Source organism: Haplochromis burtoni, unplaced genomic scaffold (assembly GCF_018398535.1).
Source record: "Haplochromis burtoni strain Fernald_Lab_line unplaced genomic scaffold, NCSU_Asbu1 Contig_158, whole genome shotgun sequence".
NCBI lineage: Eukaryota > Metazoa > Chordata > Actinopteri > Cichliformes > Cichlidae > Haplochromis > Haplochromis burtoni.
The window spans coordinates 654,355-679,711 of record NW_024582519.1 but is presented as its reverse complement, the minus strand read 5'-3'; the positions used below and the strand labels follow the sequence as shown (position 1 = coordinate 679,711).

Genomic DNA, 25,357 nt, shown 5'->3' with positions numbered 1-25,357 from the left:
GCAAATACTGACTAAATCCTGCACTAGTAAGGTGGGAACTTAAACATTTTTATCACCTCTTAATGAATTATTTCAGCTCTTCTTTACACTTCGCATTTTGGTGCTATATCTTATTAACTGTTAAATGTTTGTTTCTTTTTTCCTCCTCAAGGTCAACAGTGTCTTCTTTTTCTTAAAGGTGAAAATAAAATTACAAGTCTGACTTAAGTAAAAGTAGCAAAATCTAATTTATATGAAGTACCTTTTCTAAAGAAAAAATATCTTGTCTATGTAGATTCACTAATACTCTTAAGCTTTTAGAAAAGCTCTTAGAAAAATGTAAGCTCAGTGGTGTTTTGTCTTCCACTGAAGGTGTTTGCATTAATACATGCAACCGTGCTCCAATATAAAACAAGTCCTGACTGCACTATTTGTGTATTTCTCATATTGATGCAGGTGAGGTCTATGCACCTTTGGTCCAAGAAGCTGGCATTCCAGCACGCCGTCGACGACAGCTGAACTATGACGTCACTGTAAACGAAACACACATTACAATGAAAATGTAACGGGGGAGACTTTCCAGTGATTAAAGTGAATTAAGCTCTGTGTGTATTTGTGTAAACCAATTATATATGAGTCTACATTCTAGCTTATAATCTAAAATATCTGACACAATACCCTTTTATCGTTGGCTTACTTTGTGATGCTAGAGTCTGTGTTGTACATCAGTTTCAGCCTCAACGAATTCAAACTTTCATAATTGATTGGTGAGAGACTTTTGCCAATATTAATCACTCTGAAGTCTTCCGAGGGGACAGAGGTCTGTAGAGGGGAAGACAGAGAACACATAACACCACTGTTACAAACACGGAAGACTGTTTGCTTTGGTCCTTTGCAGTCTGTGTGGCAAAGTTTGATCTGGGTTGCGTCGACAAAATAAAGAGGCCACGCCTGAGATGGAAATGTTTTGGCTAAGCGCTTTACATCTTTATCAGCCTACGTTCCTGACAGTTTGCTTGAAAGTTACATTTTTTTAACCAGATAAAGGCTCCAAATACAGAGTTCCATCAACTGAACTGGTTAAAGCTGAGACATTAACGCCACCCTGTGGTGAAACACTAAACCTAAATAACACAGACATGACTGCTTGGAGTTTTTGGATGTGATTGCTTAGAATTATACAGCGTGCTGCAGGAAACTAAGAAGCACATGTGTGTCACATACAGTTAATCATTTTTTAATTCCTGATGGTTTTTAGAGTACATCTTTGATTTTCAGTTTCACATTTCTCTATATTTTTAACATGAAAATAAATAACAAAGCATTTATGTAATTCATGAAAATTCAAACAAACAATAACAATGGTAAAACTGGAAGTAAGTATATATTTTTAATTTTAAAAAAATGTGATATTTTAGTATTAATCTTTATGAAATCACATACCTGCTCATTAGAGTACAATAAGAAACTATGGTCTCCTCCACAGATGATTTTGGTCACGGTATACTGTTTTGATTCTAATTAAGAAACATAAAAAAGAGATAGACACTGAACATAATAACAGGGAATAAAATATATATATTTCACACTGTAAAGCACTTTAAACTGCATGTGTCTGTAATGATTCCTCACCTTGAGAAAAAAGATGATACACAGTAATGAAGGATAAAGAATAATACACTGTGGAAGCATAAAGCAATCATAAAGCATTTGGCTCAAAAGCTCTTCTTTGTGCTATTTCAATTTGATATACATGGCAGAATAAATTGTGTTCTTGCAGTCTCCTTACAATATATATATATATTTTTAAATCTCTGCTGTGACTCACACCCCCTAGCCTACATTACAAGCAGATTGCAGGATGATTTCTGGTAAATCCAACAGAAGACACTGCTGTGCAAATACAAGCTGTTTTGGCTGAATACCAACTATCCTCTTGGTTGTTTTGGCAACAGCAACTGGAGCCAAATCAGAAATACCTCCGCAAGACAGTGAAGCAGCAGAGTCTAGCTGGACACTAACAAAGCCCACTGTATCGTTATCAGTCTGTTCTTTCTGTTTTAAGACTTCGTAAATTGTAAATTCTCTCAAAGTTCTCCATTGTCTTCAAGGAAAAAAATCGGAAACAAGGTTCCCAGGACCATAATGGTTAGGCCAAATAAAACTGTAACATTCACAGCTGCCTGCCTGGATTTCCACTGCAGTTACCAGTAAAGGCACAAACAGGACACATGTCTAACAAACGTGAGAAGTGGGAATGAGGCACTTTTAAAAAGGCATTCGGTCACAAGCATATAGGGACTGATCGGCAAGTCCTCTGCTTACCTCTTCTATGGAATTTTCCAGTCAGGAAACTGGCCTTGACAGGAAATGGGCTTCTGGCATCCCCCAGTATTCCTGTTCCCAGCTGGCCATGGCTGTTACAACCAAACGCATATACCACGCCAGAGGAAGGCACGAACGCCAACGTGTGGTGCCTGGCAAAAGGAAAAACCACGAAATGAAGAAACTCAAAAAAGTAAATTTACCACTTTGATAGTTACACATTTACAGCATTAGATATGCAGTTAACATGATCAACGGTACCTTACAGCTCTCTGATTTAACATGTTCAGTTTAGATCAGTTGTTTTTGCAGCAGATATTTTTTAATTATTACTAATGTTTATATTTTTTTTTAATTTGGATTCTCAAAGAGAAGTTTTGTTCTAACGGTCAAGGGGATAAAAGAAATAACTGAGCAAAAAAAAGATGCAACAAATGTCTGTGGCTGGAAGCAAAACAATCAAAGCTATTAACATTTAAGGGACAAGGTAACTTTCTATAAGTCTTTTCAGTATTCCTTTCCCATCAGGTGCGGAGAAAATACTAAAACAAAATAAACAAAAAAACACACACCGTACAAGAGAGTTAAAACTGCGGCTTTCTGAGAGTCAAAAAAAAGTTTAAGCTTCATAAACATAGACTTTACTCCAGTGTTGTTTTACTTGGTTCCATGAGATCGTATGGGTATAACCAACAAAAGCCCTCTGTAGGTTTATCAGAGACAGTACCTGCCACAGGTGATTTGGGACACCTCGGTGCCCATGAGCTCCAGCACTCGTCTAGGTAAAAGCTCACTATTGGTGGAGCCGTGACCCAGCTGACCCCACGAGCCATCACCAAACGTAAACAAGCCGCCATCCTGCCAGGAAGAGTAAACACACTGACCTTTTCCGTGCTTTTTTCCATTTAAGAGGGAAACTTTATGCATAGTCTTGCACTAAAACACTTATGGCACACGTTAGGTGGTAGATTAAGATAAGATGGGGTTAGACCGTGTGGTTGGAATAAGACTCAGTTTTTAACTCTGTATTAACAGAGTGTTGTGTAAAATAATATAAATCTCTTGCACCAATTTTTATGGCAGCTAAACAAGAACGACCTAACAAAACAAGACTTTATAATATCTGGTTGCATAATATCTGTTACTAGAAATGGCCAAAATTAAACATCCATATGTAAAGCATGTACAACACAGTTAAATCATACCTTTGTCAAGGCTGCTGTATGTTCATCTCCACAGCTGATGTAAACAACTTTCTGAGATCTCAAAAATTTGATGTGGCATGGGACGGCACGATCTGTGGAAGGCGACAACACACGAGCGAGTCCACACTGTTAAACACTTCAACCAGATGAGTCCACTCAAATTAAGAAGATGCTGGAAAACACTTAAACTTTTGCATTCTGATTTAGCACCATAATGGCAACTAAACTAAACGTGGATATGTTAATTAATTAAATTATTAAATTATTTAATATTGAGGATCATTTCCATGAAATGTTAATAAATAGATCTCTTCTCCAAAATGGTGACCTCTAACTACTCATAAAACAAAAAATGAGCGTGAGAGCAATCAAGCTCGTTGCCATTGTTTCACAGACAATGGCAACAATACCGTTTTGCGGTAGATTTGCTGCTGTTGTCCTGTGGCCTGACCCAGTATTGGCCAAACTTTAAATGTCAGGTAGACATCTAAAGTTTGACTCTAAAACACTTTGGTATCCGGAGGAGTTCATGGTCAACTCCATGACTCCAAGGTGCCCAAATCATCACCCCTCCACCACCGTGCTGACAGATGGTATGAGGTGTTTATGCTGACATGCTGTGTTTAATTTTTCCAAATGGTGCTGTGCATTATGGCCAAACATCTGCACGTTGGCATAATGATAAATGGTAAATGAACTAGTTCTTATATAGTGCTTTTCTCCTCTAGCTGACCACTAAAGCACTTTATACAACATGCCTCATTCACACATTCACATCCATTCTATGCTTAAGTGCTTTCTATGTGACATTCAGAGACACAATAGAAATAGAAGCTTCCTATTAGTAGATGACCTGCTCTACCTCCTAAACTACAGCCACCCCAACGGCCTCATCTGTCCAAAGGACTTTATTCAAGAAGTCTTGCAATTTTCTCAGATGCAACTTTTCAAACCTAAGCTGTGCTGTCATGTTATTTTTAGAGAGAACAGGCTTCCTCCTGGTAACCCTTCCAAATAAGTAGAGGTGGGAATCACCATACATCCCACGATACGATATTATCACAATACTTAACGCACGATACGATATTATTGCAATTTTTTTTTTTATATTTTGCGATATTCAGATTCTGTACATAAAGGTAAACTTTATCAATATTTATTTTATCTAATATCAAAGTCTCACACTCAGTCTTTCTCTCATTTCAGTCAGTTTTATTGTTGACAAACTGAACGGTTTGTATTACAGTCTAGTCCAACTTAACTGAATGCAACCATCTGGTACAATTATAGCTATTCTGAACTTTGAAATTTATGAAAACTATGCAGCCCCTTCAGCAACTGAAGAATTTGAAAGTAAATTAAAACAAAATATAATTTTACATTAAATAAAAAAGTTTTAAACTTAATTAAAATAAAACATGTCTTAAATTAAAATAAGTAAACTGTCATGTTTATTGCTGCCAAAAAAAAAAGTTAAACACATTTGGACAGTGAAGGAATGTCAGGATTCTTGCTCAGAAAAAGGATCAACATGCTCTGAAGTCAGAGCATGTTCCAGTCCACAAAAACTTTTTTTGTAACAAAATATCGATTTCTGCTGACCCTGTATCGATACATTATTAGCAAACAAAATATCACGATACTACACAGTATCGATTTTTTCCCCCCACCCCTACAAATAAGCCACACTTGTTCAGACCTTTTCTATTTGTACCATCATGAACTTTACAATTACCTGCTAACAGAGGCCTCTAGAGTCTGAGATGTAGCTGCTGGGTTTTTTGCAGTTTCTCTATGTATTGCTCAGTTTGAATTTGCTGAGACGTCCTTTCCAGGGAAGATTGTGGCATTGTGTTAAGACGTGAATGCTTCAGATCAGAAACTGCCAAAACGTCTGCTTTGATAGCGGTACTCACACTTGACAGTCATTATTAATTATTAATAGTACCTAGCTGTTACTTAACCTCTAAAATATTATCAAAAGAGTACAGGTGAACTTAGTTTTTCACAACACCATGTGGAGTACTGTGAAAACCTTTTTTTTTTCAAGCGCGAATAAATTGATAAAAATGTGAGACACAATATTACGTAAAGATTTATATAATTTGCATGAAGCTCTACACTCTGCATTATATCATATAACAGTCGCTGTTCTTTCTAACCAGGTGATTATTACCTTGTTTATCATTAAGGCCCAGTTGTCCAGCTCTGTTTTTGCCCCAGCCAAATACAGCTCCAGACAATGAGAGGGCAAAACTGTGGTCTCCTCCTGCCGTTATTTGTGCCAAAGGAATTCCTGCCAGAGACTTTAGAGGATGAGGGAACAGCTTGCTGGGCTCTCCTTTCCCCAACCCGAGCTGCCCGCTGGTGTTCTGGCCCCATGTGAACAGCTGGCCATCTGAGAGGAAAAACGCACATCATGAACTTTACCTCACATCAACACCAATAATGAACACAAAATACAGGGCAGATGTCTGTTTTATAGAGTGGCTATATTTAGAGCTGTTACAGGGTGTGGCTCAGACCTACATATTGCCAAAACATCAACAACACCAAATGTTTTCATTTATAGCCAAACTTAAATCAAGTCAAAGCTTACACCAAACATAAATAAATAAACAACTTTTCAGGCTGACAGATAAATCACAGACCCCATTATCCTGTTAGTATTAATACATGAAGCTATGTGTGTTTAGCCCCAAGAAGCTGTGGTTCAACATCTGATCACATTTCTTTGGACAAAAAACAGTCAATTTAAAATCTCATTGCATTTTCTCAAACTATGCTCTCCTCCCTTTGCAATCACATATTTTAATGAAAATATTATGTCTTGAGTCCTAGTCATGCTAACCTTGATGCTGATGGTTGACACTTTGTTGTTACATTGATAAACACACACACTTGTTCTCCATCATTACTGCCTGGTGATTGCTCGTAAAACAGCCTTGACCATGTGCAAGTTTCACTCAGATCTGACCAATACCGTTAAAGGCTTAACGCTTCTAGTGAACTGTGGACGAGTGGATAGATGAGCTAAAATTTGCATGAAGTGAATTTAAGAATTTATGAGGGTTTTCTGATGCCATAAATTTCAGCTCGATTGGACACAGTTGGGATCCAACATTCACATCGTGAACAGTGATGAGGTGTTATAAAGAAATTGTCTTTCACACCTCTAGAAAGTGCGATGCAGTGCTGATTCCCACACATTACTTGAGAGATGCGATGGTCACACAGTCTTTTGACCAACCTAGGATAAATTTAAAAAGAAACAAAAACATTTGTTTATCAAGCCAAAAATACACATTTAAAACATTTCTTGTTTAAGTAGATGATGAATGAAAAGGCTGGGAATTCCAAATAATGTCAAACCTGATGTCTATTGTCTTAGCTGATTATAGGCCAATCACAACCTTCCTAACCTGCCTTTTTCAAAAAGTCTTGAAAGAGTAGTTGTAAAACAGCTAACTAATCATCTGCAGAGAAATTGTTTATTTTAAAAGTTTCAGTCAGGTTTTAGAATGCATCAGATTGCAGAGACAGCTTTAGTGTAGGTTACAGATGGTTTTCTTATGGCCACTGATGGTAGATTCCTGTCTGTGCTTCTTCTAAACCTCGGTGCAATGAGGTTCGATGACCATAATTTAATTACAGCGATTAGAGCATGCTGTAGCTATTCAAGGTGGTTCGAATCACATCTATCTAATAGACTTTTTACTTGCTATTTAACTTTTATTTATACAGGTAGCCCCATTGAGACTCAACATCTCATTTACAAGAGAGATCTAATTCAGACAAACTTCGTAAAATTATAACACTTCAATTTGTTCATGTTAATTGGGAGTCCTCTTTACACACAAAGGTGAATTATGGAGTTCTACAAGGTTCCACACTAGAACCAGTTCTGTTTATATTATACATGCTTCCCTTAGGCGAGGGGTGTTGAAATCCAGTCCTCGAGAGCTACTGTCGCGCTCCTTCTTCCAACACACCTGAACCAAATGAATGACTTGTTACCAGGCCTTTGCCAAACTTGATGGCATGCTGAAGGGGTAATCCAATCATTTGATTCAGCTGTGTTGGAGTAGGGATGGATCTAAAAGCCGCAGCTCTTGAGGACTGGAGTTGGACACCCCTGCCTTAGGCGGTATCATTGGAAGGCAAAACATATATTTTCACTCCTATGCAGATGATGCCCAACTTTATCTATCCATGAAGCCAGAAAACACACACAACTTAGTGAAACTGCAGGAATCTCTGAAAGACAAAGACCTGGATGACCTATAATTCCTAAATTCCACTACAAACTGAGGTTAGCATACGTAGCCCTAAAAAAAAACAACTTAAAAATATGTTACTATATGCTTACTCTAAATGGGATTACCTTGGCCTCCAGTAACACTGTGAGGAACCTTGGAGTCATTTTGACCAGGATGTTTATCAATGCACACACTAAGCAAATATATAAGAACTGCTTTCTTCCTTTCGTGCAATCTCTTTCTCAGATTGATACTGAAAAACTAGTATTTATTACTTCTACGATGCAGTATGGTAATTATTGATCTCCTAAAAACTCACTGAAAAGCTTCCAGCTTATCCAAAATGCCGCAGCACGAGTACTGACAGGGACTAGAAAGAGCATATTTCACCCATACTGGCTTCTCTTCACTAGCTCCCTTTTAAATCCATAATAATCGGGTCCCATTTTATGTTAAAGACCTCATAGTACCGCATCACCACAATAGAGCACTTTGCTCTCAGACTGCAGGCTTACTTTTAATTCCTAGAGTAGTTAAAAGTAGAATGGGAGGAAGAGCCTTCAGCTTTCAGGCCCCTCTTTTGTGGAACCAGCTTCTAGTTTGGATTTTGGAGACAGACACCCACTTTCCTTTTCAGATTAGGCTTAAAACTTTGTTTTTTAATCAAACTTATAGTTAGGGCTTGATCCAGTGATCCTGAATCCTCCCTTAGTCATGCTGCAATAGGCCTAGTCGGCTGGAGGCTTCCGTGATGTACTGAGTGTTTTTTTTTCTCTTACCATGTGTTTTTACACTAATCTTCATTAAATCATTAGTTATTAATAATTTCTTGCGCTCTTCCACAATGTGTCTTTCTCATGTCATCCTTCCCTTACCCCCAACTGGTCGAGCCAGATGGCCGCCCCTCCCTGAACCTGCCTCTGCCTGAGGTTTCTTCCTGTTAAAAGGGAGTTTTTCCTTCCCACTGTCACAAAAGCGCTTGCTCATAGGGGGTGATCTGATTATTGGGATTTTCACTGTATTACTGTAGGGTCTTTCTCTTACAATACAAAGTGTCTTGAGGCATCTATTGTTGTGACTGGGTGCTATATAAATAAAACTAAGTTGAACTGAATTATGAAAGGCTGCTGCATACAAAATACTGACTATTAAACTATCTCGCTGAGTATATGTTTACATGGGGCTTCTTCTCCTCCACTATAACACTGAGGTTAGTCTGAGTAACCAATAGATTAACAATGAAGATGTCACTGTAGTTTTTCTTTCTTTTTAATAATGATTTTGTGAGCATATAGATATAAATATATTTCTGATATATCTATTTAGTCTTAGTCTCTTTTGTCTGCTTTCTTCCCCTCATAAACTTTCAGTAAATTGTCTATTAAAAATAAAATTTTTGTCAGGGCACTAATTGCTTATTCTAGAAAACGTTTTGCAAACCACTTATTACAGTAAAATCCCATTTTCCCAGTATTTGCATGTGAAAGACTTACAGGAAGTCTGTGACTAACAGTTTTCAAATAGGCTCTGATAAACCTGTCTACGTCTGCACGCTCTATGGACACACTTAGCTGTGGCAGTGGCCAGATGTACGCTGTACAAGTAGGTGCTAGGCTGCTGGTAAGTACTGTAAGTTTTCCTACTGGCATGTGTAATTCTGTGTGGCCAGGCTAAACCCTTCTTCCTATAAACTACACGGGCACCTGGGAATTCGAACAGTCGTCTCTGTGGTCCCCAGTCCCAGCTGTCCCCCATCACCAGCTCCCCAGGCAAACAGTTGACCCTGTTCATTCACTGCCATCGAATGCCCCCGACCGCATGACACCATCGCAATCTTTTGGGTATCCAGAGCCCCAACAACCTCTGTGAAGAGATGACAGGTCTACAGTAGAGGTCTTTTCATTACTTTTACTCTTTACCCATATGTTTTTCAGTTATAAGTCTAAATATTTTAAACTACATGCTATTTATTATACAAGTATTTATTGTACACAATAATACAACAGATCCAAGAAACATAATATACACATTTCTTCTGAAAATAGTATATTATTAACTGCACTGAGAAATGCTGTGTTGAAGCACGTGCAAAAAGGATGTGTGGGTGAGACTTTGCAGTTGGTGTTGGTGGTATTCTGCTAAGGACCAACTAAGGGTTAGCTGCTTTAGACAAATTGAAAACACAAAATAGTTGATAATGTGGTTTTAAGTGAGGTAAGACTATAGCATTTAATCAACAATCAACATTTTTTAAGCTTGTTAAAAAGATTCAATAACATAAACATAAAATGATAAAGGCCTTATAACAAAAATATAATTATGCCAAGTTGGCCCAGCATGTTATACAACCTGTGAGATAACATCCCAGAATCTATGCAGTGTATCTAACTAAAGATGTGGATGGACATACTTCAAATAAATCTGTGTATGATTTTTAAGGTCCAGCAATTCTTGTATTTGTTCAGGGCTGTTACAAGTTCACCCACAAGCCATAACAAAGAACATGTAGAACACATTTCCACCCACATAATACCAACACAGACCCATCATGTCTGCAGTCACTACCATTTTAGGAAAAATGCCCAAAATGTGGGTACACGAATCCTTTCTGTTTCATATCAAACTCACCTAATGATCCCCAATTCCAGCATACAGTCATGCTGCTGTTACATGAGTGTCTGTGCTTTTTTTAAATCCTCAGTCATCCTGCTTCCACATCAGATAAAAACACAACAGCCACTGAACCTGCTAAGACTTGCAAAAGACATTTCACTGCATGCTCAGTCTTTGTAACTAAGCATCAGGGTATTTTTCTTCTCCCATATAAAATATTATTGGTGTCCACTAAAGAGCTTTTGGCTTATACTAAAGGAAAATAACCAGGTCTGTGATTTCTTTAAGTTTTTTGAAAGTGGAGTTTAATTTATTCCAGTTTAAAATTAATTATTATTTATCAAATGGCTGAGGAAAAAAAAACTTTATATAAAACTTTCTATTATTTGAAGCAAAACATAAAACAGACTCTTTAACTCAAACAACTATGTGCAGACCAATCTTGCTCGTGTGCCTAATCACTCATCATAGATAAGTTTTAACCTTGGTTATGTGCAACTAAGTCAGCCAAACATCACTAACGGCCCAGAATTTCACCATCAGCCCATGCCCATTTGTATAACTACTTTAATTGATTAACACTTTTATTTAAACGTAAAATAACAAGCTAGGTTTTTAATACATAACTCCACTATAGTTGAAGAACAGAATACAATTTGACTTTTTTATTAGACCATCAATTCACCTCCTGCTTGTGCAGCCAAACACAGACAAAGACAAATCATGCCAAATCAGTCCAAATTCAGGCACATGCTCAAACATACTTGCTATGTTGTTCACCAGGGTGGTCCAATCTGGTGTTTCCAATTTAGAGCTTACCTGGGGAAGTCCCTGCTTTGTCATGACCCAGCTGTCCCCAGCTGTTAGAGCCACATGTGTACACACTGCCATCATACATAAGAAACACAGAGTGTTGGCTTCCACAGGCGACCTCTTTCATTCCCCTGCCACTGAACACATGACAATTCCTCGGCTCAAACACAGGGTTCTTCTCCACACCAATACCCAACTGCCCATCCTTGGCATTCCCCCAGCACAGCATGTTGGTGAAGGGAGAGGAAATGAGCACCGATGTGAAGAGGCAAAGAGAGTGACAGCCAGATGGAGGAAGACTATAATGATCAAGCTCGAGAGCAGGCCCGCTTTCGCCTCTTCATGTAAATTCCAACCCTAGAAGCAAAACAAACAGCGTGATTATGCATATTTCTTCATAAGGAGCTGATTACTTTGCTCCATATGTGAACTCTTGACAGTTTTTCAATTAGGGAACAAGGACGGGCTCGGAGGTTGCTGTGGGTGTGTGTGACAGTGATGTAAGCATGATGACAGAGGAACAGGCAGTGTATTTAAATAAACCCTGTCAGTGTAATCCTGGCTTAAGCAGCTCCAAGCAGTCCCGCCTTAATGTCCAGCCTCTTCTAGCACAATAATATTACCAACTGAGTAAGCCAGAAAATACACAAAAGAGAAACGGGCCAATAGAGAGTATGCTTTACCTCACAATGTCCCAAAAACGTGACTTTTAAATATTATACATTTTCACTGTTTAAGGTGTAAATTGTAACTGGGATAAACGCCATATAAATATTTTTTATTAATACTATGAGTTATATCATTACAAGTATAACCTATATTACAACCCTGCAAAAACTAAACTGAATCACCTCTGAAAAAGGTGAAAAACCAGTTGTGATGAGAGGATGCGGGCACATGTATTAGAAAGCACTAATTTACCTGGGAGGGTGGAGGAAAATATAGGGAATGGACCAAAAGCCCAGGGTGACCATCCTTATCGCAGTTTGTAAACATTAAATAAATATTAGCTATACATTATAGCTTTGTTTAGCATGCTATAGCACACCAGTCTTGGCTGTGAGTTGCTCCCGTGTATTACCAGTGGGCTATCATTATTATTATTATCTAAACACTGGTAGCTCGATGTGAGATACGCTTAGCTGTATATTTAGCTGTATTTTAAGTGTCAGCGGCTGCTTTATCGTTTGTGAGGACCAGCACGTTAAGTCAGGTTAGATTCCTGACCCGTGCTGTGTGTACATTACAAACACATCCTGCAGCAGTGGCTAAATGTCCCCACTGACATTACCTGAGTAAGTTTGTTAGCGAGCCTGACAAACCACACAAGCCGTTATAGTTAATAGCTAACTAACGTTCGCAGGCTAAAACAGCGCTGGCTGTCAGTCTTAAAGCTAAAAAACAGAGACCCGCTGGCTAGCCGATGAACACAACCTAAGCACAGCGGCGCTGTTTTACAGCTGGGTGGTGCAAAATTAAAACAGTGTGTTTACCTTGACAGATGCATTCTGAATTTGGGCGACTGGTTTCGGTTCATCAGCCCAGAAAACAAACGAGGAAGTGCCACAGCTGCTTACGTCACTAGACGTTATGGGCAGGAGACAATGTGATTGGTCCGCCGAGCATGGGGCTCTACCAATGGCTGTGTCCGAATTGGTAAATGCCTACTGGCGTAACAACAAAGTCCGTGAACATTAAATCTATTGGTGTGGCTATTTTATTTTCCCAACATTTAATACTTTTATACAAGCTTTGTTTAAAATGGCGGAGGCTCTTAATTTTAATATCTGAATCATGTCAGCATCCCGTCAAACTAAGTCTTTTAGGTGTTATGTTTCACGTTTGTGTTAGGTATTGGAAGGTGCTGTGATGTTTTTTATGTGAGTGAAGTTGCCCCCCCCACCACCTTCTTCAAATCCAACAAAAGTGGTCCACAATATGTACGTCTCCCACAGTGTGTGTCTGACAAGGTAATCAGCAACACAGGGGCACCACAAGGGACTGTCTTTTCTACTGTTTGTTTATAATGGAGCATTGTAACGAAAGATAATTTCCCCTAGGGATCAATAAAGTATTCTTATTCTAATTCTGATGTACTGTCTGAGTACTTGTGTATACATTTTCTGCAGTTTTATGTATTTATTTCTACTTTTTCATTGCATAATAAACATTTTGTTTATTTCACTAAATGTATCTAATAACAGCATTATGCACATATCAGAACCTTGACATATGTCAAATTTTGAGGTTTGACTTTTTTTTTTTATCCAGCTCATCCTAGTTAACGACTTATCTTCCACTTTTACCCCCTTGACCCAGCCAACATGTATATATGGGCCCCACCTGGTTTTTGCTCGGGCTGGATGGGTACCATATGGGCATGGGCTCAAACTGGGCTTTTTGTATGGGGCCTACTTGGGTTCTTCACATTAAACCCATATGGGCAATGCCCAAGTGGGCACTTTTAGTAGGTCCTAGCTGGGTCAAACATGGGAAACACTTAACTTGGTCCAAAATGGGAAACACATGTAGGACCCACTTGGGTTTTCCACCTGGGATAGACATGGGCAAACACAGTAATTTAAGGATAGGCTGATTGTTGTGTGCCCCAGGTGGGGCAAAGTGAGGTAATCAATATATGTTTTATAGCATGTAACACAGGTGGGGCCCACCGGTCAAACTATATGGGTCACACATGGGCAAATGCAAGTCAGACCCTGAAAACATGTCTATGTGGGCCCCAGGTGGGGCAAAGTGAGGTAATCAATATATTTTTTTAGCACTGATGACATAGGTGGGGCCCACCTGGTCAAACTATATAGGTGGCACATGGGCAAATGCAAGTCAGACCCTGAAAACATGTCTATGTGGGCCCCAGGATGGGTTATGTTAAGTTAATATGGGCATATATTTTATGTGGGCTCAAGATTGTTTAGTATATATGGGACCCACTTAGGTTTCTCACATTAAAGCCATATGGGCAAAACCAAGTGGAAACATATAGTAGGTCCTGGCTGGGTCAAACATGGGAAACACTTCACTTGGTCCAAAATGGGAAACACATGTAGGACCCACTTGGGTTTTCCACCTGGGTTAGATATGTGCTAACATAGTCTTTTAAAGAAAAGCTGTTTTTGTGTGCCCCAGGTGGGGCAAAGTGAGGTAATCAATATATGTTTTTAGCACTGATAACACAGGTGGGGCCCACCTGGTCAAACTATATGGGTCACACATGGGCAAATGCAAGTCAGACCCTGAAAACATGTCTATGTGGGCCCCAGGTGGGGCAAATGTGAGGTAGTCAATATATATTTTAGCACTGATGACACATGTGGGGCCCACATGGTCAAACTATATGGGTGGCACATGGGCAAATGCAAGGTATGGAAAGAGTTTGACACACTGGCTGTATCCCAATTCAGGGTCTGCAGCCTTAAAGGCCGCATTTTAAGGCCAATTACGTCACAGCGACACGACGAAGGCTGTCCCAATTCAAAGGCTGCTCGAAAATGCGGCCCTCAAATGCGTCCTTCATTTCATTGAATTTTAAGGATGTGGCGGTGTAGACTTCGTGGCCCAACATATCCCAGAATGCATAGTGCGGCAGTGGGTGTGGATAATTTTGCCGAAAAAAAAACCGGAATAGGGGCGGCCTAAGAGTAAACTTTTAAAAGTAAGTACTGAATATTATGTCACTTATTTATGTGCGAATGTTTAATAACGAGGAACATTAAAACATTACTGTTGGCCACATGTCGGCAAAGTTATGTGACATTAGCGATGTTTGTACTAACTTGGTTTTAAAGCCTTTACTTTAAAATATACGCTGTTCAATAGTTGACGTTAATCTTACAGAGAATGTGATGATTTTATGGATATTTAAATTAAGCACTGAGACAATTTTAGTAATGCCAATATATTAAAAGAACAATATTTGTCTCTCATATATATAACACAGTTATATATACAGTATCAAAGAAACCTGTCTTTGAGTGAAGATTTAAGGTGACAGGAAATATAAATAATATAAATAAATGCAGCTTGAATCTTTACTGCATTTACTAATAATGATTGAAATTATAACTTTAATATTGGCCATATTATATTTACATTACCAAAGTGAGATGACTTTAGTCTCATGAACAACATTAGCTAATTGTTATTTACTAGCTAATCTTAAATGACTGTTCAGTATCAGTACAGATGTGAAGCCCAATAATCATGATTTCACAGTCAGCCTCAGATACTTATCAAATCAAAGCTCATGTAGAAACAAACAAACAAATGAACAAAAGATTTTCTCCTTCATTTCTGTCAAACAAAGCTGTATGAAACGTTTCCAGCTGTTAGTGTCATGGTTGCTAGGCATCCTGGGCAGCGAGATGGAGGCTAGACTGTCCCATTTCACAAGCCTCTCACTTCCGGCCTTTGAGTACGCGGCCCTTGTGGACCATTAAGGCTGCGCACTTTAAGGCTGCAGACCCTGAATTGGGATACAGCCCCTGTTTCGTTCTCCACCCAGTAACCTAGATTCCAGCAGGCAAAGATTGGACTGACGTAAACACCCAGGCCTAAATTACCTACTGGAGGCTCCGGGTCTAAATTAGTGCCCTGGCCATAAAGAAACCAGAAGCTTAGCGAACAAAATCAATGCTTGGATGACGACATTGTGTCACAAATTGTATTTTCTAATCCTACATTGCCCTTTCGGTGTTTCGCGACAGTTGGCGCTTAGAGGTGCAGCTTTATTATTGGTACCCATAGCTGCCATTAAGACTTTTTACGGCTAATTTTATGCGCTGTAGACAGGGCGTCAATGTGGGCGGATACTCTTACAAGATTTTGATTGGTGCGGTCACATCATAGGCCTTGCTGTTTGATAACAAGGCAAGACGAGGGGGCAACCGTTTTCATTCAATTTGTTATCACTCCACAAGAAGCAAACAAAGGATCTTTAAAGCTGACGAATACATCTGAAACTCTCGAGGTATGGCTTTTAGTCAACATGCAACTGAAATCTCGGTAATGTTAGACGAAATGGTAACTTTTACCTGATGCTATCTACCTTGTTAGCTTGCGTGCTACAGAGCTATCGTTTGCAGCTAGCTAGTTAATGCTAATATGAAAAATGGATGACGTTACCGTTTATATACTGCTTCTTTTCGTAAGTGTATTGAAACTGCATTTTATTAAGGACTGCTTCTTATTCAGATTCTCTTAGGATAACACTTCTAAGTGCCTCACACATTTATGATATTGGGATCGATAGTGGAGCAGTTAGCTTAATGGCTATTGCATCATTCTTTAGCTTTGCCTTTGACGCACATTCTGAGAACCTTCACAGACATGTTGACGCACATGAATACACGGTTTACCCTGAGATGATTTACAACATATGGACGATATAGCACGTCGGAAATTCTCCCTAATCAGTCTTTATTCACTAATTAAACCAAATACAATAAAGGTCATTCATTAATGCTGTCCGAGTAAATGTTGCTTATTAACCCATAAGAAGCCCTGTACACAGTGAGGAAAGTTCCTGTTAAGGCTTTAACACTCTCCTATAGGTTTTACTAACAGTAAAAAGAGTCTGGGCTCATATATGTTAAATTTTAAGTGTACAATAGTGGGAATTGAGGTTGCTATAGTAGATGTCCGAAAAAGGCTGTGCGTGTTGTTGTTACTGAAAGGAAGGTTTGTTTGTTTTGTTTTTTAAATGTCCTTTCAACTCGACAAACCTTGTTGTTCAATAGCCAGACACGGATTCCGTAAATGCCAAGTAACAGGCAAGACTATGGTTTGTTGGTGGCAAAGAGTAAATTGTAAAGTTTGTTAAATTTTATAGTGACCTTTATCTCCGCTAGTGTTGAGCTATAACCTTTAATTATTTTATGCCTCTTCATTCTTTAGTATGCTAGGAATCTATATAATCTTAATGAACTTAAAAAAAGTTTGCATATGCTACATTTAGTTGAGATTGTTAAGAATATATGCTTATGTGTTGTTTATGTTTTTAGAGACCTCTCATTTCTTTACGTTTTCCTGGGAAAATAGGAAATAGTTGGAAATCAAGTATTTGGGGTAAATACAGAGTTTTTATAATTCTAACAAGCTTAAAAGTCAATATTTGGAATGACTACCTTTTATTCTTTAAACAGTCTTCAGGACTAGTTCTCCAGACTTTTTGAAGGACATTCGAAGCTCTTCTTTGGATGCTAGGTGCTCTTTGTTCCATTTTCCTTGACGGTGATCCCACAATGCTTCAATAATGTTAGGGTTCGGGATCCGGAGATGCAAATCTATGACTAATGACTCTTAAGCTAATTTTTAGGCTACTTATATTTTTTGCTGTGTACTTGTTCAGTTTTCTATTTTAGCACATATTGCAGAGTTTTCAAACAACAGCTTTTTGAAAACTTTGTTGGTGTAAAAATACTTCTGTCAAACTTATCTTTGGAGTTTTTTGTGGATTAAACTAAAGAAATGTCTTTATGTGACAGGCCGCTACTAACCAAGTGCCTAAAGATAAAAAGGATAAGATTGGTTATTTCAAGTCAAATCAAGTGGCTTTATTTTCATTTCAACCATGTGCAGTGGTACAGTACACAGTGAAGCAAGACAACGTTCCTCCAAGACCACGGTGCTATATTTAACAGACAATCAACACAGGACTACATAAGGTGAGCAAGAAAAGTGTGCAAAGATTGCACACACAAAAAGACAACCAGTTGCCAAGTTGTCTGTTGTGTGTAGACACAACACTGGCTCATCTCTTGAATCGCATTGTGTAAATACTTAAATGATTCATGGGTCGATGTTGAGTAACTTAAAAAAACAACAAAAATGGTCAAGTATAAGGGCTGAACTGAAAATGAACGAAAAAGCAGCCAGTGTCCAAAAGAAACTTTGAAAGACCTTCAATCAAAATGTAAAGAAAAGTGGAATGATTCAAGGCTTTTGCACAGTATTAGACATAATTTTATGTCATTTCATGTTACGTTCTATTTGTTTAGCAGCTCTTGGAAGATCAGCAATAAAATTAAATAAAACTGGGTAAAGCTTTTAGTAGTTAGTCGGCAAACACAGAATCCCTGTGGTATCCTTAAATGGAACTTCACAGTAGTAAATGCGCAACACTTTGAATTTAGAATTGAGGATGATTCTTATTGTTAGTTGACTAAATTTTTATTTGAACGTGGTGAATGTGTGAACATGGGGTCTTGAACACAAGAACTGTTGGGCTCCAGTTACTGCCTGTCATTATTTTCTGTCAAATAATAAAAGACCAGTGAGAAGTTCAGGAAGTTCACAGGGGGTTCAAGAAGATGACTTCATCTAATAGTCTTAATGCAACATCCATTAAGTATATTTAAAAGTAACCACTTGATTATTTTTAAGCAAATGATCAAGATTAGTATCAGATGCTAGTAATAGGAGGTATTTGTCACTTATTACTAGATGGATTACATTTCAAATGTTTCAAAAATATGAAGGAATTTGTGTCATCTCAGTTTTTTTCTATCTGATTTGTGTTTGTGTAATGATTTCTAGTTTGAAGAGACCTTTAGTCCTCATAATGGAGCCTCCTCCTAAACAAATAAAAGATTTTTGTCATGCTGTGTTCCCAGTCTAAATGATGGATTTTAATTTTTTTTTCCTTTTCTCTTATTTTCCTGCTTTGTCCAGACAGTACACTGTTCTGCCTCTCCATCCAGTGGCTTCCGAGGTGTTCGTGCTGTCAGGGTGATGTCAACAGCCTGTCTCGCACGCTTGGCAAGATGCAGTGGTCTTCACGTGGGTCGAGCCGGTCTTGTACAGATGAGCGTAGTCCCCCTTCCGGTGCAGCATGACAGCCACTTCCAGTTCATTTTCCGCAAACCGTTCCACACCCCGTCAGAAACTCGGCACAGTAATACACGCTTTGATCCAGACAGCAGCGGCCGCCCCACTACCTGGGATTCATTTGGAATCTGGGACAATCGTATCGATGAGCCCATCCTGCTGCCCCCCAGCATTCGTTACGGCAAGCCCATTCCCAAAGTTAGCCTATCCAAGGTAGGCTGCGCCTCGCTCATTGGTCAACGCAAGGACAATGAAGACCGCTACCGCGTCTCCGAGCTGACCGACAGGGTGCTCTACTTTGCTGTGTTTGATGGGCACGGTGGATCGGAGGCAGCTGACTTCTGTGAAAAATACATGGAAAAATATATCACGTAAGGAGTTCATATGAGTCGCTGTCACAAGTAGCTTATTCATTTCTGAATAATGTGAATGTCAGATGTCACAGCTCATTTTAAGTGATTTTTCTTTCTGATTTCCTCAAGGAACCTTCTTGCAGACGAGGAAAATCTGGAATTAGTTTTAACAAAAGCCTTCCTTGAAGTAGACAAAGCTCTAGCAAGGCATTTGCACTTCTCTCCAAATGGTAGGTGCTTTCACGTTACATGTACTTGGATATGCTGTGTACTCTGTTTTTATGTGATGACACTTGTTTCTTCTCTCTTCAAACATAATTTACTTATCCTACTTAGGCGTTGAAGCTTTGGATTTCCCCACTGAGCACTTTTGGTTAGAGGTCTGTCATTTTTTCCCCCCAAGTTCCTTAAATAAATCATGAATAAATTAGCTACGCGTAGAAGATATGTTAGTGTTTTTCTTGCTTCCAGCACGACATTGCCAGAAACAGAAAGGTAACAAATTAAAGGAAAAATCAGAGTACACATTTGGATAAACGGAACAGCTTTACCTTACATGCGTGACGCCACACAGGGTTTACCCAGTGGGTCGATTAATGAGAAAATTGTAGGAATTCTTGACTGCTGTTATCAGATCTCGACCATTTAAGAACGTCACTACCCCGAGGAACCTCCTAGTGAGAGAATATCATTTGGACAGAATCAGATCTGTCAGTAGAGGTTTAAAGACTTTGCATAATTAGTTAATAGTGAGTTTTCCTTTAATTTGTCACCAATCTGTTTACTTTTCTTTGTCTGCAAAGTGTTATGTTTAAAGCAGGCATTTTTATTAAGGAATGTTTGAGTATAACTCAAAAAAATTAATGCAAAACATTTCCCGCAATAAATCTAATTTACATGTTTGCCCTATTTCTGTAAAATTCATCAGCTTAGCTTGAAATTTCTCAACCACCTTTTATGTCTTAAGTTTAATGATATATGAACGCTAGTGTACTTGTTACATGGCCTCACTTTGGCCTCGCTCTGTGAAATGTCCCAATATGCCTGTATGTGTGTGTGCATGTTATCTACGGCAGCTGCGGAGCCAGCTAAGAGCTGGAAGCCCTTGGCACCAGTGTGGATGACGAGAGGCTAGATATTGAAGGAGAGTCCAGCGGGTCCTAAATCCTGGACTACTGGAAGGTTCCCTATCTTTCTCTCACTTCTCTCTCTCTCTCTGCCTCTACCTATCTCTATCTCTCTTTTTGATTTTTCTCTTCTCACCAAGTGTATGCAACGCTTCTTGTGAGACAGTGCTTCAGTTTGAAAGTTGTGTGAGATTTATGTTGTCAGCGACAGATCCAGTCCATGTTTAATATTCAGATTAAGCTTTAAAGAACGTTAAGTCTCTATCAGCTCATTTAATTCTGAGGAGAGGAAAGGATAAACTTTTTAATTGCATAAAATTTTACCGTTATTTATCTACCACCAGAACATTGTTTGCCAATGTCAAATATTTGACAGTAAAACTTGTTAATCTTCTTTGTTCCAGTAATTTCTCAACATTTGGCATAAATAAAACATTTTTTTTCTTATTTATTTAAAACGCAAGTCGTTTACTTTACTGAGTCAGTTGAACATAATATTTCTTGTGACTGACTTATTATATTTTCTCAACCCTAGAGGCATCCATGGTGAACATAAGAGGAAAGATAAAATGCTGAACTCACTATTATGACATTCTCTGATGTTTCTGTGTTGCTTTACGAGTATCAGGCCCAGTATCGGGCACTGATAAATGTTGTTGTTATTTATTATCTTTTTGGATTCAGCTTTAGACTTACCTGCTGTAACATTTGCTCTGGACCTCAGCTCTATTCTGCAACAGTTCAACCTGCATGTGTGACTGCCTCCTCTGTTGTTTACTGTGTGAATATCTGTAGTTTTTTCTAAGTCTACTACATGGCTTCCCACCCATGTGTTCATGTTGTAGCGTGTGACTGCGAGTGCATGAGATACACCATGTTGTTGTTAACACTATGGACAGTGGCTTTGTGGAGCTTGAGATTTTCTCGTATGTCTCTGTAGCACCCGGGATGAACGCAGGAACCACCGCCACCGTGGCCCTGCTGAGGGACGGCATCGAGCTGGTGGTCGGCAGCGTGGGTGACAGTCGTGTCATGTTGTGCCGCAAGGGCAAGGCCCTTAAACTCACTGTTGACCACACCCCTGAGAGAAAGGATGAAAAAGACAGGTACATGATGCTTTTAAAAGCAGGTTTTAAACTTCATTTTTTCTTTCTTTTTTATTAATTGTAAGTACCCTGAAAAGAATCCTGCCTTCATAGCATACATCTACTAATATACCGATCTGCACCTGTTTAAGGATAAAGAAGAGTGGGGGGTTTATCACCTGGAATAGCCTGGGGCAGCCAAATGTCAATGGCAGGTTGGCAATGACACGTAGCATTGGAGACTTTGACCTGAAGAAGACGGGAGTCATTGCTGAACCTGAGACCAAAAGAGTAACGGTAGGTTTGTAAATTTAGTTTGTCACTGAAATATATATTTTTTGATACATGTTATCTTCAGAAGATGCAGTTTTTGTCATTTTTCCTCTGTGCACCACCACAGTGGGTCTTAAATCAGACAATAAAGATGCAACTGACTTTCAAACTTTTAAGGGTTTTTACAAAAATGTTAGTGTATAGGCACATATGGCTGCCAATGGAAGCAAGGCACTGGGGTTATTGGTAATGTGACTGCTGACAGAAGTAGCAGGATGAATTCTGAAGTGTGCATGTCATGCTGCAAAAATAATCTGACAGTGCAAATGATAATGACCTAAATCAAACTGGAAAAACAACCCAAGAGCTTCTTGAGGGAAAGAAATTTGATATTATTCAATGGCCAAGTCAGTCACATGATCGTAACCAAACAAAGCATGTCTTCAGTTACTAAAAACCAAACTGAAGTCACAGAGAGACACAAACAAGCAACAACTGAAGGTGGCTGCAGGAAAGCCCTAACCGAGCAGCTCGAGGGAGGAAAGCATTAGGTGAGACCTTAGCCACTGACTGCAAAGTTCACCCAGGTGTTTAAAAACAATCCTTATATTTAAAATGTTTGTCCGATTATTTCTGAGGCACTGAAAATGGGGACTGTTTTATAAAAATGACTGCAAAATATTTTGTTTGTATTTTGTACGTCACGATTGTTTGATTTAAAATCCATATTGCTGGTGTATTGGGGCAGAACCATGGACTGTTTTAATGCAGATCTCTGCAACAGCACATTTTCACATCTGTTGTTCGCTGAAGAAGTCAGTAAAGCCAGTCTTACCATCTTCTTGTAATAGTTCAGTAGATTTGTCTTTTTAATGTCTGTTGTAAAGTATTATGTATTTATTCCCTTTCAGTTGCACAATGTCCATGACTCATTCCTGGCGCTGACCACAGATGGCATTAACTTTATTATGAACAGCCAGGAGATCTGCAATGTCATCAACCAGTGTCACGAACCCAAAGAGGCAGCACAGAGAATATCTGAGCAGGTAAAACATTTGATGCTTTTGTTGAATATTAGCCCATGGGTCAATGTGTTACCTGTTCTCCTACAAGGTTGTTTGTTGCTGGGTTTCATTAAGTTTTGGTTGACTCATGTACTGAAATGATCTGTTAGACACAGAAAAAGCTTCCCAAAACCGTGTCCATGTTTCCTCAAGTCTGGAATTTCCTACAGAAGATTAATTTTTGGTTGAATTGATCATTCATCCGATGACTTTCTCTAACCTTGTTGTGCTTCACATTGCGGTGCTCTGTTTTGTTTTGTTTTTTAAGGCTATTCAGTATGGTTCAGAGGACAACAGCACAATCATCGTGGTGCCGTTTGGTGCCTGGGGAAAGCACAAGAGTTCAGACACGAGTTTCTCTTTCAGCAGAAGCTTCGTGTCCAGTGGTCGCTGGGCATAGGCTGCGGGACATAGGATGAAAGGACGAGGTCTGTTTAAGACTTTGTTAACATGTGCAATACATTTGGCTTCCTGTAAAGAAACTTTGTAAAAAGTGTGTGGTTTGCCGAAATAATTACACCTAATGGCTACAACATTAATTACAGTTGCATGATGTTTATTGCCTCTGAACAAAGAGGCAGTGAATTCATGGGGCTAAATCTCCCTTTATACAAGGTTGTATCTACTAGCAAGCCAATGACCTCATAGGTGCTAAAAGTGTGTGAGCAGCAGAAGGGAATGTATGTTGGCTAAATCTGTAGCCTGCTCTACAGATTTAATTCCTCACCTTCTTCTGCCATTCACACATTGTTTTATCAGTTTAGATTCATCACACCACAATCTCACCCACAATTTCATTTTTATTGTTAACCTACATTTTTAAAGAAAATGTATCCCACCAGGTTTAAGAGCGCAGGTTTTAAGTTTGGACCATTTCTCCATTTTAATTTTGGGAGCAAGTGCAACAAAAGGAGTCGGGGTTGGACAATTGAACTACAGTGATTGGTCATCAGCTGCTGTGAAACCCACACCTTGGTTGAAGAACTAGTGTGACTGATAAAGTCACTGACTGGGCCTTAAAAACTTTATGGCAAATTTAAAATATCTAAATTATATAGCTTTCCTATAAGAATTGTTCTTGTACATTTAGTTGCAAACCAACACTTTAAAATTTCCTTTATATTTAAAGAAAAACAAAATTTCTTAAAGAGCCGCAGAAATTATTGGAAGACTTGGACAATCTTAAAAGATGTAAAGGTTTTGAACAGAGCTGCCTGGACAGCATTTTGGTGACTGAACTTGATATTTATATAGGAATAAAAATGAAATTTTATGTTTCTTTGCCAGGCTTGCTTGATTTGCAACAGGTCCTTTAAAGGGGACTTAAGTGTTTGAGGTACTGAATCATACTGTTTCTGTTCTGTAAATAATCATCTGTGTGATATGTACACCTGGAAAACTGGTCTCACCTATATTTTCTTCATATCTCAGCTACGTTTGGCACATCAGAATATTCTACACATGCAGGTCTTTAGACACGGACCTGTGGTGTGAGTAACCTGGCGTTATTTTTGGTTTTCCACCGTTGTGTGTCAGTCAGACACAACAAAGCACACCTAATGCAACACTAGAGAATTGTTTAGCTAAGAGCCATGTATGACAATGTGAATGTTTGCTTAAACTGAAACAATGTAACCAGTCTCTGTAGGCTATAGGTGTGACTAAGCTGCTCAAGTCGTGTTGGCTGACCTTATGTGAGTGGATGTGTTTTCAGACTTAATCCGTTGAGCTGGTGGTGTGATCTTTTATTTTGTCCTTGTTAAGGCTAAAGAAATACAGCACATCATATTTATCAGCATTATTTTATCTGTGAGTTCCTAATGTTGTATAAACTGTCATCTTGTAAATGTTCATGTAAATATATTTTCTCTCCCTTATTCTTGTATCTAACGGGACTTTGGATATTATAAAGGCGCTTGTGTGTATGATTTTCAAAATAGTTAACAAGCCTTCTGTCAGAGTTACTCTCTAACCTTGTGTTCAGTATTTTACTGCACTTTGTTGCACTGCCTCTGAAATATAATCATTGTGGTGTTGGATCTGCACCTGGGACCCAAATGTGACCGTTTGAACGACACTGTTAGTACTGTACTCTTGGTCTAAACGGCTTGTGACACTTTCAATAAAAAAACGATACATTTAGAAACCGTTTTCTTTGTAACATGGACGTGTTGTTATCCTCGTGTAGGTGATCCAATGCTTTTGTCAAGTCAAGTCAAGTTTATTTATAGAGCACATTTAAAAACAACCAAGGCTGACCAAAGTGCTGTACAGTAAATACAGATAAAAATACAATAGAACACAATTTCGTAGTAACACCTCGCTGATAAAAATAAAAATAAATAAAACAAATAAATTAAACCTTTCTAAAAGCCAATGAAAAGAGGTGAGTTTTAAGAGTGGTTTTAAAAGTTTC

General features: G+C 38.7%; 2 protein-coding genes across 5 annotated transcripts in view; one reads left to right on the top strand and one right to left on the bottom strand.

Moving 5' to 3' along the window:
* herc3 (HECT and RLD domain containing E3 ubiquitin protein ligase 3) overlaps nucleotides 1–12,776 on the bottom strand; it is a 32,924-nt gene extending 20,148 nt beyond the window's left edge. The window contains exons 1-11 of one of the 3 annotated variants that reach the window (XM_005932347.2): nucleotides 12,688–12,776; nucleotides 11,201–11,551; nucleotides 9,472–9,631; nucleotides 6,683–6,759; nucleotides 5,686–5,907; nucleotides 3,510–3,601; nucleotides 3,032–3,162; nucleotides 2,305–2,456; nucleotides 1,423–1,496; nucleotides 677–801; nucleotides 451–510 (exon numbers count right to left, since the gene is read on the bottom strand). In XM_005932347.2, the coding sequence (XP_005932409.1) occupies nucleotides 451–510; nucleotides 677–801; nucleotides 1,423–1,496; nucleotides 2,305–2,456; nucleotides 3,032–3,162; nucleotides 3,510–3,601; nucleotides 5,686–5,907; nucleotides 6,683–6,759; nucleotides 9,472–9,631; nucleotides 11,201–11,423 (1,316 nt within the window). In that variant the 5' untranslated portion in view covers nucleotides 11,424–11,551; nucleotides 12,688–12,776. Of the gene's footprint in view, nucleotides 1–450; nucleotides 511–676; nucleotides 802–1,422; nucleotides 1,497–2,304; nucleotides 2,457–3,031; nucleotides 3,163–3,509; nucleotides 3,602–5,685; nucleotides 5,908–6,682; nucleotides 6,760–9,471; nucleotides 9,632–11,200; nucleotides 11,552–12,687 lie in introns of those variants that run through there. The other 2 variants (XM_005932348.2, XM_005932349.2) reach the window with 2 other exon arrangements.
* A 2,947-nt stretch (nucleotides 12,777–15,723) lies between these two features.
* Nucleotides 15,724–25,083, top strand: ppm1kb (protein phosphatase, Mg2+/Mn2+ dependent 1Kb). 2 transcript variants are annotated; one of them, XM_005932353.3, is made up of 8 exons: nucleotides 15,724–16,181; nucleotides 17,792–17,877; nucleotides 18,884–19,410; nucleotides 19,522–19,622; nucleotides 21,460–21,625; nucleotides 21,757–21,901; nucleotides 22,789–22,923; nucleotides 23,210–25,083. In XM_005932353.3, the coding sequence occupies exons 3-8, from the start codon at nucleotides 18,944–18,946 to the stop codon at nucleotides 23,339–23,341; spliced, it is 1,146 nt and encodes a 381-aa protein (XP_005932415.1). In that variant the 5' UTR covers nucleotides 15,724–16,181; nucleotides 17,792–17,877; nucleotides 18,884–18,943; the 3' UTR covers nucleotides 23,342–25,083. The 2 variants fall into 2 exon arrangements, with proteins under 2 accessions (XP_005932415.1, XP_005932414.1); XM_005932352.3 differs by lacking the exon at nucleotides 17,792–17,877 and having other exon boundaries at nucleotides 15,729–16,181.
* Nucleotides 25,084–25,357: the final 274 nt, after the last annotated feature.